Source organism: Stegastes partitus, unplaced genomic scaffold (genome assembly GCF_000690725.1).
Source record: "Stegastes partitus isolate 25-593 unplaced genomic scaffold, Stegastes_partitus-1.0.2 Scaffold1422, whole genome shotgun sequence".
NCBI lineage: Eukaryota > Metazoa > Chordata > Actinopteri > Pomacentridae > Stegastes > Stegastes partitus.
Window position 1 is genome coordinate 114,493 of NW_007579153.1, and position 15,469 is coordinate 129,961.

The 15,469-nt window shown below is 41.8% G+C and overlaps 1 protein-coding gene across 1 annotated transcript in view; it reads right to left on the bottom strand.

Annotated features, from left to right (window-relative positions):
• Positions 1-746: 746 nt before the first annotated feature.
• st6galnac5a (ST6 (alpha-N-acetyl-neuraminyl-2,3-beta-galactosyl-1,3)-N-acetylgalactosaminide alpha-2,6-sialyltransferase 5a) overlaps positions 747-15,469 on the bottom strand; it is a 68,979-nt gene continuing 54,256 nt past the window's right edge. Inside the window, exons 4-5 of the mRNA XM_008299481.1 lie at positions 9,531-9,638; positions 747-2,733 (exon numbers count right to left, since the gene is read on the bottom strand). Of these exons, the coding sequence (XP_008297703.1) occupies positions 2,484-2,733; positions 9,531-9,638 (358 nt within the window). The 3' untranslated portion in view covers positions 747-2,483. The remainder of the gene's footprint in view (positions 2,734-9,530; positions 9,639-15,469) is intronic.

Consider the following 15,469-nt stretch of genomic DNA (forward strand, 5'->3'; position numbering starts at 1 on the left):
GTGTGTAGATGATGAATGGATGGAAATTAGAGCGAAAGCTGTACGGTGGTTCTGATTCTGGCACATGCACTGTGTTAAGCCTCTGATGTTTTTGGACAAATATCGGTGCTGGAATGTGGAAAAATACTTTCTTAAATCACTTCACACGACAGAAGGACTGTTTGTGCACTTCATGCCTTGTTGAAAGTGATGTGGAAACGTTACTAAGTCCAACCTTGTGAGACTTTTACAGAAACGTGACGAGGATGCGCATTCAGACATGAAGCTGACATGTTCGGTTGCTGTCAGATTAAAGAAACAAGTGCATATCTGAAAGGGGCTTTAGTTGTCAGCCATCTCCCCTCCATTCACCCCTGTGCTGTGCTTGAGCATCCACATCCTGGCTGATTGGCCCACCTGTCCTTGTGACTGATTTGTGTTCTGTAGCGACTTACTGGTGTGACCCGTGGCCTTGTGCCAAGCTTTGATTTGTTTATCTGAGACACTCATTCCACTGCCTGCAAACCGGACCAGCCTGAGTTACGTTCACCTTAGACATGAGCGTGCACAGGACCCGGTGGAGTCGTGTTGGATCGGTCCACACCACTCTGTTTCCCATTCACGGAGGGCCGGGGCTGATGTTTTTCCCAAGGCACACACAGAACAGTCAGCAGACTGTGAGGAAATATTCACTGAATTTGACATAAAGCGTGTTGGATTAGACTCGCATACGCCACCTTTAACACATTTTTTTTTGTTGTTGTTCCTTTCATCTGTATGATAATTCCTCCACACCATGGAGGAGTGAGGTTGTGGCGGATTTGTTGGAAGTGACCAAACACTTCCTGGGTAGTACAGCAGATGCAATAATAACAGTAAATACATTTCAGCTTTCAGTTTGTGCAAAGCTAACCGTCCAGAGACACAAGAGATATCAATCCTTTCATCTAACGCTCAGCAAGACAGGGAATAAATCATATTTTCCAAAATGCCGAACTTTTAAGTTATTTATGAGGCAAATGTCTCAAAAATACCACTGGTTTCAGCTTGACAAATGTTGAAGACTTGATGCTTTTCTCTGTTTTCTACCACATTTAACTGAATATCTTTGGAGTTTGAACAGCTGTTTTTCCACATAAACAGTCTGAAAATATCACGCTGGGCTCGCTGTAGTTAAAATGGACATTTCATAAAGCAAATCTAGTATAACGCAAATAGTAGCTGCAGCCCTAAACAACATTTCACTAAGCAAAAAAACAAAAATATTCAAGTCCTTAGCGCTTTGCTAATACACGCTATTTGCGAACCGCCATTCGTGGATGAATGAGCATCTCTGGAGCATAAAAACACATCTTGGTCTTTGCTACAAAAACAAAGTTAGCCGCACTTCAAGCTGGGATGCAAACAGCAGCTGTTTATGATGTATGAGAAGCAATCGGGTCCTCGTCTCCACCGAGGAAGTGGGACGTGAAACATGCTTTCATGCTGCGTACGCCCTATGTGTCTGACCCGCAGCGTCTGTCCTCTCATCACTCACATTACAGAGATGAGGGCCAAGTCAATACGGATCTTCGCACCAGGATGTATCATTAAGATAACCACACGTCTCACCGCTTTCTCCTGACTGACACCTGATTCTTATTCATGGAGAAAGAGAGGAGAGGAGGGGAGTCTACATGTAGCATGTTCTCCATCAAATGAAAGAGGAGCGTGCACACGAAGCACAATCGAGAGAGCGACTGATCAAACACTTGGTTCGACAAATAAAGAAAACCTAGTATTGTCTGAATCGGTGTAATTCTCAGAGGCTCAGAGAAGCAGCAGCAGCAGCAGACAAGCGCGCCGTAGTAGGATGGATGCAGCCGCTGCATCCCGGCTCTCGATCTTAATCTCTCGCTTGTCTTGTGTGACATGGGTGCACATTTACATGGAAATCCGGCTCGTGGCTGTATAAATTGCACTATTAACTGGTAACAGGCGCCAACAAAGCCTCGTGATACAGGGCCGGAGAAGGCGGACACGCACGAGATAAAAACCTGAATCTCACGCACTTGTCATTCAGCCAGGATGTGGCGCGCTGCAAAGTTTGACTCGACCTCACAATGCACACGTCTGAAAGGCGGCGCGAATGAAAGTCAGGAAGGTGATTTATATGACTGCTTTGAAGGGGGTTTGATGGGCCTTTGTTGCGTGACACGGGGGTCTGGAGAATCTCATCCAACTTGACTTGTAGTCTTTGAAAACTGCAGATTAATATGACATCTGAGCAGTTGTAATTCACACTTTCAAAAAGCCAAATTTAACCTTGAGTTAGACAAAACTCAATGTCCTGTCACTTTGTCAAGGTTTTCCAAGAAAGCGATGGACGGTTCACCTCAGTAAACAAAACAATGTTTACATCTGGAGTTACTATATTTCCTGCCTACTTCATGTGTTATCCTTGTTTTTAAAGGGTCCAGTGCAGACGCTCCCCACGCTCAGTCCTCCTGGGATGAATCTTCCAGTCACGTCTTCTGGGGAGCCGCCGTAAACGCCCTGTCCAGCGTCCGGTTGGCCGGCAGAGGTGGCGGGCTCCAGTCCGGCTGGTAGAAGTGGATGTCAAACGTCCGTGCCCAGTTGGCGAAGACCCGTTTCTCCGTGATGAAGCGGTGGTGGCTGCCACGACGCCCACGCTCATGAGAGATGTACATGGCGCACTCGTCCGGACCTCGTGGCTCGTAGTAGTGATACGGGACGGAGTGGTGCTGAGGCTCCCTGTGGGGACGGAGACAGACGAGAGACAACTGGCATTTAAAACCACTTTAATGAGTCACTTGATTTGCATTTGACACCACAAAGTGTTTTCCATTTCAAGGTGAGAGGGAGACTAATCTGCACACATTTGTTTGTCATTCATGGGTCTAAATTTAGCTGCTTTTAATAACTTTTAAATGCCACCTACAGCCCAACACTGAATGGAAAAGCTAAATTTTTCACTCTTGAAAGTGGCAGCTCTGTTTGCGCATGAATATTAAAATCAGCATCAGTGCTTGATTTAAGTTCAAGGCGGTTTGTGTATCATAATTTCATACAAATTTAGTTCAGATTGCTTTACAGGATATTAAAGCAGTAAAATGACAAAGGAAGTATGTAGGAGTGTTCTGTACATGACTGAAAAACAACACTTCCACTTCATGCTCCCAAGTAAAACATAACAGCCTCCACTCTTCTGGTTTCAGGCTTTCAACAACACTGTGGACCCCGAATGCTCAGAGGTGTTGGATGTGTTTGAGGTCAGGGTAAGTTTCTTTCACACCAAGCTGGGAAAACATTTCTTTATGCACGGGGGGATTGTCAGCTTCAAACAGGAAACAGCAAAACAAACCGCTCCCACAAACCTGACAGCACATTGTTGTGTAAAATATCACTGTTTGCACAAACCCTGGACCACAGTCTGGTTTGTTTTTGGGACTGGAAAAGGCGACTGTCGTGATGCTAGTGATCTGTTAGCCTAATTCACTGAAGTTGTGGCTCCGCCCCTTTTCGTTTGAATTCATTTGATGGTGATTAAACTGGACTTCTTGTTCATGGATTCCAAACTGTTCAGGTCTTTCACCCTGTGAACTTCCAAACTCGCCAGCAGGTTGAAAAGGCATGTTGTCTTTATGTTTTTTTTTAAATTTATTTTTAAAAAACTTACAACATTAACAAAGCCAGAAACTAAAAACAGAGAGAACTGTCAGCTTTCTAATTGTCCTTGAACTACTCATCTGCAAAGAAATATGTTTAAAAATCGAGATATTGTATCATAATCACTTCATTCTGCATGTCTCAAACGAAATACAACTAAAAACAAACACTTACCAAATTCTGTAAAAAGCTGGCTGTAATCATGAAGCCATGACTGATTTCACTGCGACCAACAGTCACATGAACAAATCTTAACTGGGTTGAGCTGCAGGCTACACGGAGCAGACAGGAAGCAATAAACAGTAACTACGACAATAATTTACCATCTATGGCATGTGGCGTCCCCATTGTTTAGTGGAAACATCTATTGGTTTGTTGCACATTGATTTCAGGTTTTTTTTTGGTTTTGTAAAATACAAAAATGCAAAAAATTCTGCTTTTGGTTTTGTCTTTTTTTTTAAAAGCCTTATGGCAATATACAGTCGTGACTCGATAATCCGACCCTTAACAATCCAAAAACCTTGCTATCCGACAGGTTTTTAGGAAAAATGAATGGAACCCATGAAAAAAAGCCTCAACATACCGACAGCCTTGGATGCCGACTCCGACATGACATTTTATGTCACCAATCAGGATAACGGCGTATTATCTGACTTAACAATCCAACAGATTGGCTACGTTCACACTGCAGGACTTGATGCTAGATTCAGATTTTTTTGTGAAATCCGTTTTTTTTTTTTTTTGTGAGTTCGTTCACATTTACAATTAAATGCGACTTGTATATGATCTGCTGTGTGAACTTCATATGACCCAAAAGTGTCCCGCATGCACAGAAGAGGACACGACGACGTCACACGCAGCGAGCGTGCTCAGTGTTTATGGAAGTAAACATGGATGGTAACGGTGGAGCATAACTGCCCCTCAGAACAGAACTGGGACTGCTAACTAAACTGGCATCAACAGCCAAGTGCTGCCTGTGTGTTCTGGACACTTCCACCCAATCAGAGCGCTCCCCCAGGGTGGAAGTGTCCCCCAACCGCACCGAATATTCATCATTAATCCAAATATCCAGAGACCAGAAAGTGCCATTCCAGCCCTACTAGTTATTATAACAACTATGAACAATAATTAAAAGCCTTCAAGCATCAAACCCTCCTTGTATCTCGACCTCCGTCTTGACAATCCGACAGCCTTGCTATCCGACATAAAAGAAGGTTTCACATTTAGTTTCGGATTATCGAGACACGACTGTAATTCTGTTTACTGCATGCAACAGTTTTTTAATTCTCTCTACTTCTAGTCATGGTTCTGATGTTTCCATAGAGGTGCAGGGCTTTATGTTGCAGTGAAAAATGAGCCCACAGTCAGTAAAAATGTAACAGGAGGGAGGGGGACACTCAAAACCACCTAGAACCTGCTCGGGGTTCAGAGCGTTAAATTTTGCTTGATGTTAATTAAATTACTACATTTTTAAAGCACATCTTCCATAATAACTCAGCTTCCTCTGTAATATTAATGATGTATTTCATTTGCTGCACACCAGCATTTTCAGCTGCCCCACTCAGCATGTACATACAGCCACGTATTCATCTTTGTATATTCCCTATCTGTCCATGTTTCCATTCAACATGTGAGCCGACAGCCGGTTCTGGGTGTTTCGCCGGTCGACGTGCCTCGAGACTTGGCTTGTATGCATGTTGCACTCTGATACATTTTAAAAGTGAGCTTGTAAAGAGATGTCGAGAGACTGATGCTGAATGTTTGCATCTCAAAATGCTTCAGTGAATAGAAGGCTTGGGAAGCCCAGCAAAGGGAGACACATTTGGTCTCCCGTTCAGGGTTTCTTCTTTCAAATACTGAAGCTTGCTTTGTTTCGTTCTATTCAGGATGTAGATTTCTTTGACATGTGCACAACTCCAGAGATTTCAAATCACATATTCTTTAAGATTTTGGAAACCATTTGTCTGCAGCTCGTTCTTCACTTGTTGAAGTGACTGGTCTGAACAACAGGACTGGTTTTGTAGAAACTTTTGGTGAAAGTTTCTGTTGTCAGAACTGTAAAGTTTCAGTGACGCACAGTCTATACCGAGCAACACAATGTCATGAAACCTTGACAGGGACTGTTTCATGTTTCATGTCATTCCACAGCCTCTCTGGCAGTGAATGACAACTAAAATGCCTGAAAAGATAACCTTAAACCGGAGGAAAATGCACCTCAGCACGATGTTCCAGCACTTTCAAAACTGCAGTAATTCAACTTTGAGAATTCTGCTGAAAGTTACAGGTTCAAAAAGTGACCTCGAAGTGTGTTAATGGTGCGAGTGCATGTGTTTGTTACATCCTTTAAACAGCAGCAGTTTAACAACAACTCCTCTGCATTTTAGGACAGAAAAGAAAAGGTTCTACAATAGATGCAGAATTTTTAAACAACAGCTTCATGTCAATAAAGTATATCTTACATGACGTTTGACAAAGACGCTTTTTAAAATTCTCCAGACTTCCGTCATCATGAGAAAACTATCGGCTTGAGCCCACGATTGCTCAAATAAACGAACCAGCGTTCCCTGTTCATTATCGTATCGACTGAATTTGTGCTGAAACACAAAACAAAAAAAATAATTCTTTAATCAATGGGAGCCAGGAACAAAGATATAGTGAACATTTTACAGTTTCTTTATTGCAGATATCTAATAAGATTTGTTCCTTGTTCAATAAAATCCTCCAATTAAAGTGCTGGCTGAGATGGATGAGACGTGAGATGTAATTCAAACCATTAAACTCTCGCTAACGAGCCTGGATGAGTTGCCAGAAGCAAGACGGAGTCACAAACCGTTACATATCTCACAGTGCTGTCTGCTACATGGCAATGGCATCGTTGTCGTGGCATTTCTCTGCTTTATTCAGTGTGTTTTTCATCACCGGTTTAAGTCTCGGTGCTGCTGCAGCGCTGCCTGGAACACAGAGAATAAACCTCTGGATGATGCCGGTGTTGTTGTGGTTAGATTTAGCACCAGAGCTGCTTCCTTCTGTGTTTATCAGTGCAGTTGGAAAGCGTTTATTGAATTCATTTGCAACTGAATTGATAATTATTTAAAACATTTAAATGTCACCCACAAAAGACTGCCTAATAGTGTGGACGTGCAGAGAATCTTAAAACCGTGCATCCTAAAAAATTGATGTTCAGCTTTCAGATAAACAACTGAAGTCTCTTTTTCTAGTCGGTGGAGTGGGATGCAGAAGGGAGGATGTTTTAAACATGTCGAGAACAGGTCGTTTTTTTTAACCCACATAATGATATTTTGACCAAAGCGCGATATTATCCTAAACCTAACAGGATGTTGTGTGGAAATCAAAGGTCAAGAACAACAGAAACTTAAGACTGATGGTCTCTCATCCGTCACAGATGAAGGTTGTCTCGCTGGGTTCAGTCTCCATCCTCTACTCCTGAATCATAATTCGGACTTTGTTGCTCCTTCAAACTCTTTCCCACCACGTCACAGCTCAAAAATGACAACATTTCAAAATAAAATTACCTTCCCTACAAATCCTACTGAAGCCTGCAGTTTACTTGTACAGGACCGTCCTTTTGTAGAGACAAGGTTGAGAACGGACAGCGAGCAGACCAGATACTCACAATTAGTTTTGGATTAGAATTGCTGACTGTACCTTTATTATTCACTCAAAATGCATTTCCACAAAGTTTAATTTTCCTCATTTCATCTTATAAATATTGAATCCAAGTCAACATGTTTATCCCAGGACAGTGTGGTAGTATTCCTAACTGTAAAGCAAGAACTAGCAGTTAAATAAACCAGAATAAAAAAGCTGTTAAGAGCAAATGAAAGCCAGAAATGTTTCCTGTTAAAACCTAATACTTCATTTTTAGCTACAGCATTGAAACCCAGACTGCTGTTGTTGCCTGAAAACAGAAACAGAAACAGGTGCATAGACCAGTGGTTCTCAAACTGGGGGTCGGGACCCCCATGGGGGTCCCAAGATAATTTCAGGGGGTCACCACATCATTGTAAAAAAAAAACATAATAATAACAATAATAAAGCCTACATTTATCAAATAAATGTGAAGTAGGGCTGTCAAAATTGAAAGTGTACACTTCTTCCCACTCCTTTTTCAAACTTGTTAATATTATGATTTGATTATGTGATATTATTATTGTTCTTTTTAAAATTATTTTCTTTTGTTTTTATATATTTTTTTCCCTTTCATGTGTTCGAAATAAATTCAATTCATTCATTCATTCAAAAGACAATTAACGTGTTGATGTAAAGAGATTAATCTGTGGAATTAACACATTAATTTTTATGCATTAATGCACAAACAACAAAGTTATTACTCATGACATATTAGAAATTCAAATTGGGGGTCACGAACACAAACTTCTGTTGTCTCGGGGGTCGTGGCTCAAAAAGTTTGAGAACCGCTGGCATAGACAATAGAATATATGGACAAACCCTGTAGGTCTGAAAATGTTTTTAAAAAATGGTGAATTGACTTAAACCAGCATTCTTTCCAACAGCCAGCAGGGGGCGACTCCTTTGTATTCAGAATGTAAAGAAATCTATGAGAGAATTACCAAACTTCTCATTTGATTACCTTAAACGCTTCTGGCCTCCATCAGTAATCTAAAGTCTCATTCAATACATCATGATGGGCACTTTTTAATATATGGTCCTGGGCGGAGGGGGCTATCTTGTGATTGACGAGTTGCTACCATCTGGCCCTTTATGCTTAGATTTCCAGTCCGATCCAGTCATCACACCTCTTCATCTGAAAACCAAGGTGTTGACATCCAAGCTACCAACCCTGAGGCTTAACAACAGCGTCCACAAACCGGTGTCCACTTGCTTTATACAGTCTGTGGTGGTTAGCTGAAGTTTTACTGAGAGGATGCAGCTCTGACAGGACGAATAGAGATGTCGAGTGTGAGATAAAGCCGGCCTCATCTAATCAGTATCTGAGTGCATCTGTTAACCTGACCAAAACATTTTTGAAAAACCGCTTTCAAAGAGGAAATCACTCCAGTGAAATACGGCGGCCTGCCTTTGGGCTACACATGTGGCTTTATCCCTCATGTAAGCTTGTTCCACTTCATGGCTGGAGGCTCTCATGTCTGCTTCTCCAAACTGAATAATCCAGAATATAAAACAGAACAAAAGGAACTGTCTCATTGTAAATGCAACAGAAAAAAAATAATAAAAACGTGGCTTTCTTTTGCCTGATTTCGAAGCGCACAACCGGCGTGCCCTTTGCCGCCCTCGGTAGCTGGTAATCTATTGTGTGTTGGTCAATTGTTGGATATTTTTATTGACGCCACGCTGCAGCGAATAAAAAATTGAAAAGAGTGATTGTGGGGAATATTGAGCGATGCAGAAAGCAAAAACCAAATGTACCCACACAAAAGAGGTGAACAAAGCCGGAGGAAACAAAGGGCTGACTGTGGCTTAAGTAGCAGGAAATTAGAGCAGGTGAGCTCAGTGTGGCTGATGACTCCACCCCGACGGAGGAAACCACTCGTGTGTGTTGTCTTCATGCAAAAATCATCGTGTATGTGGAGCACGATCCGTATGAATCTTATATATTTGTCAGCAGAGTCAGAGTCGGCCTCAAAATGCAGAATACTCGCCTGTTTACTGAATTATTTTTTATTAACACACACACACAGGCAATTTAAGTATTCCACAAACATCTGCAGCCACACTGAGATTTTATTATCAGCCGCCTGAATATATTTACAGTTTTAATCTTTCTTATCAGGTGGCTGCTGTGAATTTATATACACTGGAAGCTCTGCTTTGAAAACTCTCAGCGAAGGCGGATCGAGCAGGTGATGATCTTTTTTTGCTTTTAAGCTCCACTGTCTCACCTGCAGAAGTCAGGGGCCACCATGCCGTAGACGTTGATCCTATCGCACAGCTCCAGGGCGATGGTCATAGTGAACCAGCCGGTGCTCAGCCAGGAGTTTGATATCCTCCTGCAGAAGGGAAGAAGGGAGGGTTTGAGAAGACAGATTTCATGCACGGCAGACCACGAGGATGAAAACTGCACCTTATTTGATTTTTTTTTTTTTTCTCTCCCCCCCGATCGTGATTAACGGAGATAGATAATCAGAAAAATCTCACGTCGGTGTATTACGGCGGAATAACGATTTATCTTAAATCCAGAGGTCGATTTCTCCTGACTGCAAGATCATTCAAGTTCCCTCACAGCTTCATTAAAATCCACATCCATCCTGCATATCGACTGATACAAATGAACCCTGTCAAATAATCAAACCCTTAATCAGAAAGTAGCCTCGGCCTGCATGTAGTCGAGATGGCATCGCTTCGGCTGCCCGGCTGCTTTCAGGCTGCAGAGAAATGAGCACTAATCACGGTTTTCTGAGCTCGGCTCCCATGAAAGATATATGAAATGATATTTACTCTGCATTTGAAGAATCTCTCTAAATCTAAATGTCCATCAGAGCGGGTTTTCTCACAGGATTGCTGTCAGATGAAAAAAAAACAAAAAAAAAACATTGCAGCCTGTCTAGCGAGCATTTCTGAAGAATTCCTGGTTGGTTCGGAGCAGATTTAATGGGAGTCTGGAAACTCGCACCACTTCTGAAGGGTCATGAAACTCTTTGAGGTGAAATGAAAATAAAACAAAATGAAAATAACGAAAAGTTTGGCTTTAGGATTTTTGACAGCAGTAAATGAAGTGTGCAGCGTACTGAAATATTTATAAGAAGAACTTCTTTCATTCAGATTGTAGCGTAAAAAAAACACATCATATCTTTTAAAGCAACCTTTGGGGGATTTTTTTAAATTAACTGCCAAACAAAAACACCCAGACTGAGGTTAATATGTGTTTTTAGCCCAGGAGTGATGCGGTTGATTCGCCAGTTAATCCACTGCTGGAATGTCTCAACAACTGCTGGATGAAATATGACATTTATTAATAAATGTTCATGGTCCCCAGAGGATGAGTAATGACTCTAGTGATGACTGACTTTTCCCAAAGCACCACCGTGACATACCTGCTAGAGGGAAGCTATTGATGAGGACAAAGTTTGATCATTCGTGGCTCATTCGGTCTGTAATCGTTCCATTGTTAGAACACTTTCTGCTCAACCATTGCCGACGTATTTAACACCTGAAAATATGGATATTTATTAAGATATTTGTGAAATTTTCGCTTGATTTACCAAAAACCTTCTGAGAGTTTTGTTGAACTTTCATAACTGATCGAGTCAAGCTGTCCCACAAAAAAACTAAATATTGCTTGATAACCCTAATCTGCGTAGAACAGGGATTAATTTTTTCAAATTAAAACGTATTCTGTATGTTTTGTTTTGTATTACTGGGACATGCAGCTGCATAAGTTCAGAAAGTTCATTCCTGCATTATCATTTACTGTTTTTGTTATTGCGAGCTCAAAAATGGCACTTTTTTATGACAACTTCTATTATTTTAGTCACAGTTTATCTCACCCACAATCAGAGAATATTTGATCCAATTGTCCAATATTGAAAATTCTGAAGCAACAACATGACGAGAAACAACAATGAAAATGTCACACTTTTATCATTAATTGTTCCTGAGATGTTGTCACTCAAACATAACTCACATTTATCTCTGAAAGCACTTGATGTATCAATCTAAAACATCCCCATTACTATTTTAAATATACATAGCTAACAATAAAAAAGCTTGAAGCAATCAGAGTGAAAGGCCACCGATGACTTGCAATGGAACAACCCTTATGTAGGGAAAATAAACACACAGGCATTTGTTTGCTATAAAATTCTCCTTGGCTTCTTTAATAAGTTGCTTCCTGAGTATTGCTGAAGATTTGTAAAAAAATTAAATCATTTACTTTGTGGAGGTGAGGGGTGGGGAGAACTTTCTGTGTTTCTGAAAGAGGATTTGGGCTGCAAGGTGGCGCAGTTGGTAGCACTGTTGCCTCGCAGCAAGAAGGTTGCCGGTTCGGGCACCAGAATCTTTCTGCGTGGAGTTTGCATGTTCTCCCCGTGCAGCGTGGGTTCTCTCCGGGTTCTCCGGCTTCCTCCCACACAGTCCAAAAACATGTTGAGGTTAACTGATGATTCTAAATTGTCTGTAGGTGTGAATGTGAGTGTGCTTGGTTGTCTCAGCTGGGATAGACTCCAGCCCCCCATGACCCTAGTGAGGATTAAGAGGTGTATAGATGATGGATGGATGGATGATTGTGGCTAAAGATTTGATAGAAATAGTTAGAAAACTACTAAACTAAATAACATTAACCTGCTTTGTTGTTGGTGTGTTAGTGTTTAGCTCAATCCATCCCAGCAGCACTGAAGTGCTCTAAACTCTCACAGAACTGCCAGCATGGCCGACTCTTGTCAGTCTCGTCTTGTCTTCACGCTGCAGGAGCGACAGAAACCTTCAAGACGTTGACGTGAGGCTCACTGGCCTGTAGCCACGGCTCTAATCCCTGCCAGGCACAGCCATGCAGATGAGTTCAGCTGCTGTTGTCTAAAACACGTCTGGAACAATAAATATTCATCAAATCAGCTTCTGTACAAAACTGCATCACAACTGTTCCTTCACACACAGTGAGAAGATATTCAGATATGGGCCGACGTAGCAGGTTTACAAAGCAGAATTGTAGAATTCAGCAGAGATGAATCTGCATCGGACTCAGCCGCACAGCTCGTCATGCTGCTGCTGCTGCAGACCAGCGGATGCGTTAATGCATCAATATCTGATCGGATTTTAGACTGGATTTGGTAACTTTAAATTAAATGCATGACTATTAAAACAAAACCCTAAAATGTTTTGTTTGAGTCGTTTTCTGGGCGTGATTCACCAACATCCATAAACATCATCCAAAGAATTTTATGACAAACAATAAAGAGAACACAAAGAGGGAGGAAAATGAAATGAATTCTACTTAATCCACAGAAATGACATTAAATGAATTTCCTCACTCAGTAATTAAAGATGCAGTCGCGCTGCCTGTAGCTGTTTACTGTCAAGAATATTTTATTTATATAAATAATGAAAATCAGCAAATCCAAAATGCTTTAAAAAAGAACAGGCATATGGCATAGAAATGAATTTAATAATCAACTAAATTAAATACTGGTCTGAGATTCCCAGGCAGGTGGCTCATTGTCACATTCATTTTGATAGATTAATGTGACAATAAGCCACAAAACTTTCTTTCATTTTGAGTAAAGACCACTCACATTTTGGGGAAACTGAATGGACGTATAGGACACAAGGGGCAAAAAGCTAAACGGCAAAATACCTTAGAAAGAGGGAAGCAACCATAGAGAGACACAAAATGGCCATAAAAAGTCAGAAAACTACAAAGACATACAAAATGACCCACAAACAACACAAAATGACAACAAAGAAACTCCCAACTACTGCAAATAGACACAAAATGACCACAACAACACACATAGTGATTACAGATAGACACAAAATGATGACAAAGAGACTTAGAAGGACCACAAGTAGACACAAAATGATCACAAAGAAACTCACAACTACCCCAAACAGACACAAAACGACCACAAAGAGACACATAGTGATTACAGATAGACACAAAATGACCACAAAGATACTTAGAAGGACCACAAATAGACACAAAATGATCGCAAAGAAACTCGAAACTAACGCAAATAGACACAAAACGACCACAAAGAGGTACATAGTGATTACCGGAAGACACAAAATGACCACAAAAAAACTCACAACTACCGCTAATAGAGACAAAATTACCACAAAGAGACACATGGTGATTACAGACAGACACAAAATGACGACAAAGAAACTCACAACTACCGCAAATAGACATAAGATGACCACAAAGAGACTTAGAAGGACCACAAGGAGACACAAAATGACCACAAAGAAACTCACAACTACCGCTAATAGACATAAAATGACCACAACAAGACACATAGTGATTACAGATAGACACACAATGACGACAAAGAGACTTAAAAGCACCACAAATAGATAGATAACAACCACAAAGAAACATGAAACTACCACAAGTGGACACAAAATGACCACAAAGAGATGAAAAGCATCTACAGAGACACATTAAACAGTCACAAAAAGACATAAACCACCACAACCACTGTGAGACACAATGACCACAGAAACACGTTAAACAATTAAGAAACACAAAATGACAAAAAAACAAACATAATTGACACAAAAGGGATGGGAAATTACCACAAGTACAACAGCTACAGAAAGATGTAAAACAACCACAAATAGACAGAAAATTACCTCAAACTGTGAAACATTCAGAACTTCAGCGTTTATTTGGCATCACTTTGCCATGACGAGAAGAAAACAGACAAAACCAACCAGCCAGAGTCCTAAAACAACTCAGTAAACATGATGCAAAACATCTGCAAGATATAAAGTGATGAATGCAAACGCACCGAGACACAGAACAGCGACTCATCACAGGTCAGAGTGGGTTTGTGGTGCTTTTGTGTCTCTTTCGGTTTGGCTGTTTTGTTCCTGGAGGAGCGTTGAGGGTCCATTTCCATGTCTGAGCCCAGGAGGCCTGTTGTTTCATCACCCATCCACGATGATTCGCTCTGGACTCATTTGAATATTGTCCTCGCCATGACTCCGACGTGGGGACGCGAAGGCCGGCGCCAAAAATTTCCCGACAATCCCACAGCTGTCGAGACGTTTCACTCAACAGAGCAAAATGCCAACCTCAGAGGATCATCAAAGGGATGCATCATCTGGGAAACACGAACGCCGACCCCCCCGACACCAAAAACACTTTAAGCGTGTCAAAAATTAGTTGCACCTTTGGTTCTTTTCCCGGGATAAGTCATCGTATCTTTTAACACGGCGTGACTGAGGAAGAGTGAGGAGGCAGAGGTTCAAACTGCTGCTTAAGAGCAGTTTGACAGGATGCGCTGCTTATCTGGCGGCCGGCCTCATCATCCTGCCGCCGTTCAAAGCTTGTTACTGCTTCTCGTCTGTTCCCACACCGGCATCCGCAGCAGCCCGGGCTTTAACTCAGCAAGACAGAGAAACAAAGGCTGGGGCCCTGATAAGAAAAGACTTGACAAGAACAACCGGGCAGGCATCTCGACACTGTGCTGTTGATGAGGGTGACACATTTGGAGTGGAGGGTTTACCTGAGCTGTTTGAGAGCTGTTCAGACGCTTTTTCTCTCGTTTTCTCTCAGAGGGAGCGGCGTAGGGGGGCGAAAAAATCCTCGAGTTAAAAAAAAAAGGTCAGTTTAGCTCTTTCACTTTGAACGTTTCTCCATCTAGAGGAGGGTAGAACAAAAACACATCTTCCCCAGGAAGCCGCGAGAGAGCCAGGAAACGTTTCCCGGGTGTTGACAGGCGTCGAGGAGGCGTCGACAGACAGAAGCATCCAGCGTGACTCAGACGATAAACGTTGCTGTCTTTAGATGGCGAAGCTTCGTCTCCACACCTTCTTAGAGATGCTAATACTGAGGCACAAAGTTGATCAGTGTTCGGTGCAGAAGGAAATGTCTCGGAAAGAAACGACTGCTGTGAAATGTCTTCATGGTCAACACTGGGGATATATCGGCGACCACATCGGTATCGGCCGATGTTTGTGTTTTTTCCCCCTCATATATCGGTATCGGTCCGATGAACAAATTTAGCCGATGATTGTCTAACATTAGCGCCTTCGTCTCTACATCTGATGTTGCTGCTATTTCACACATGTTTTTACTTAAATGGTCCTGGATCCATCCATCCATCATCTATACACCGCTTAATCCTCACTAGGGTCATGGGGGGCTGGAGTCTATCCCAGC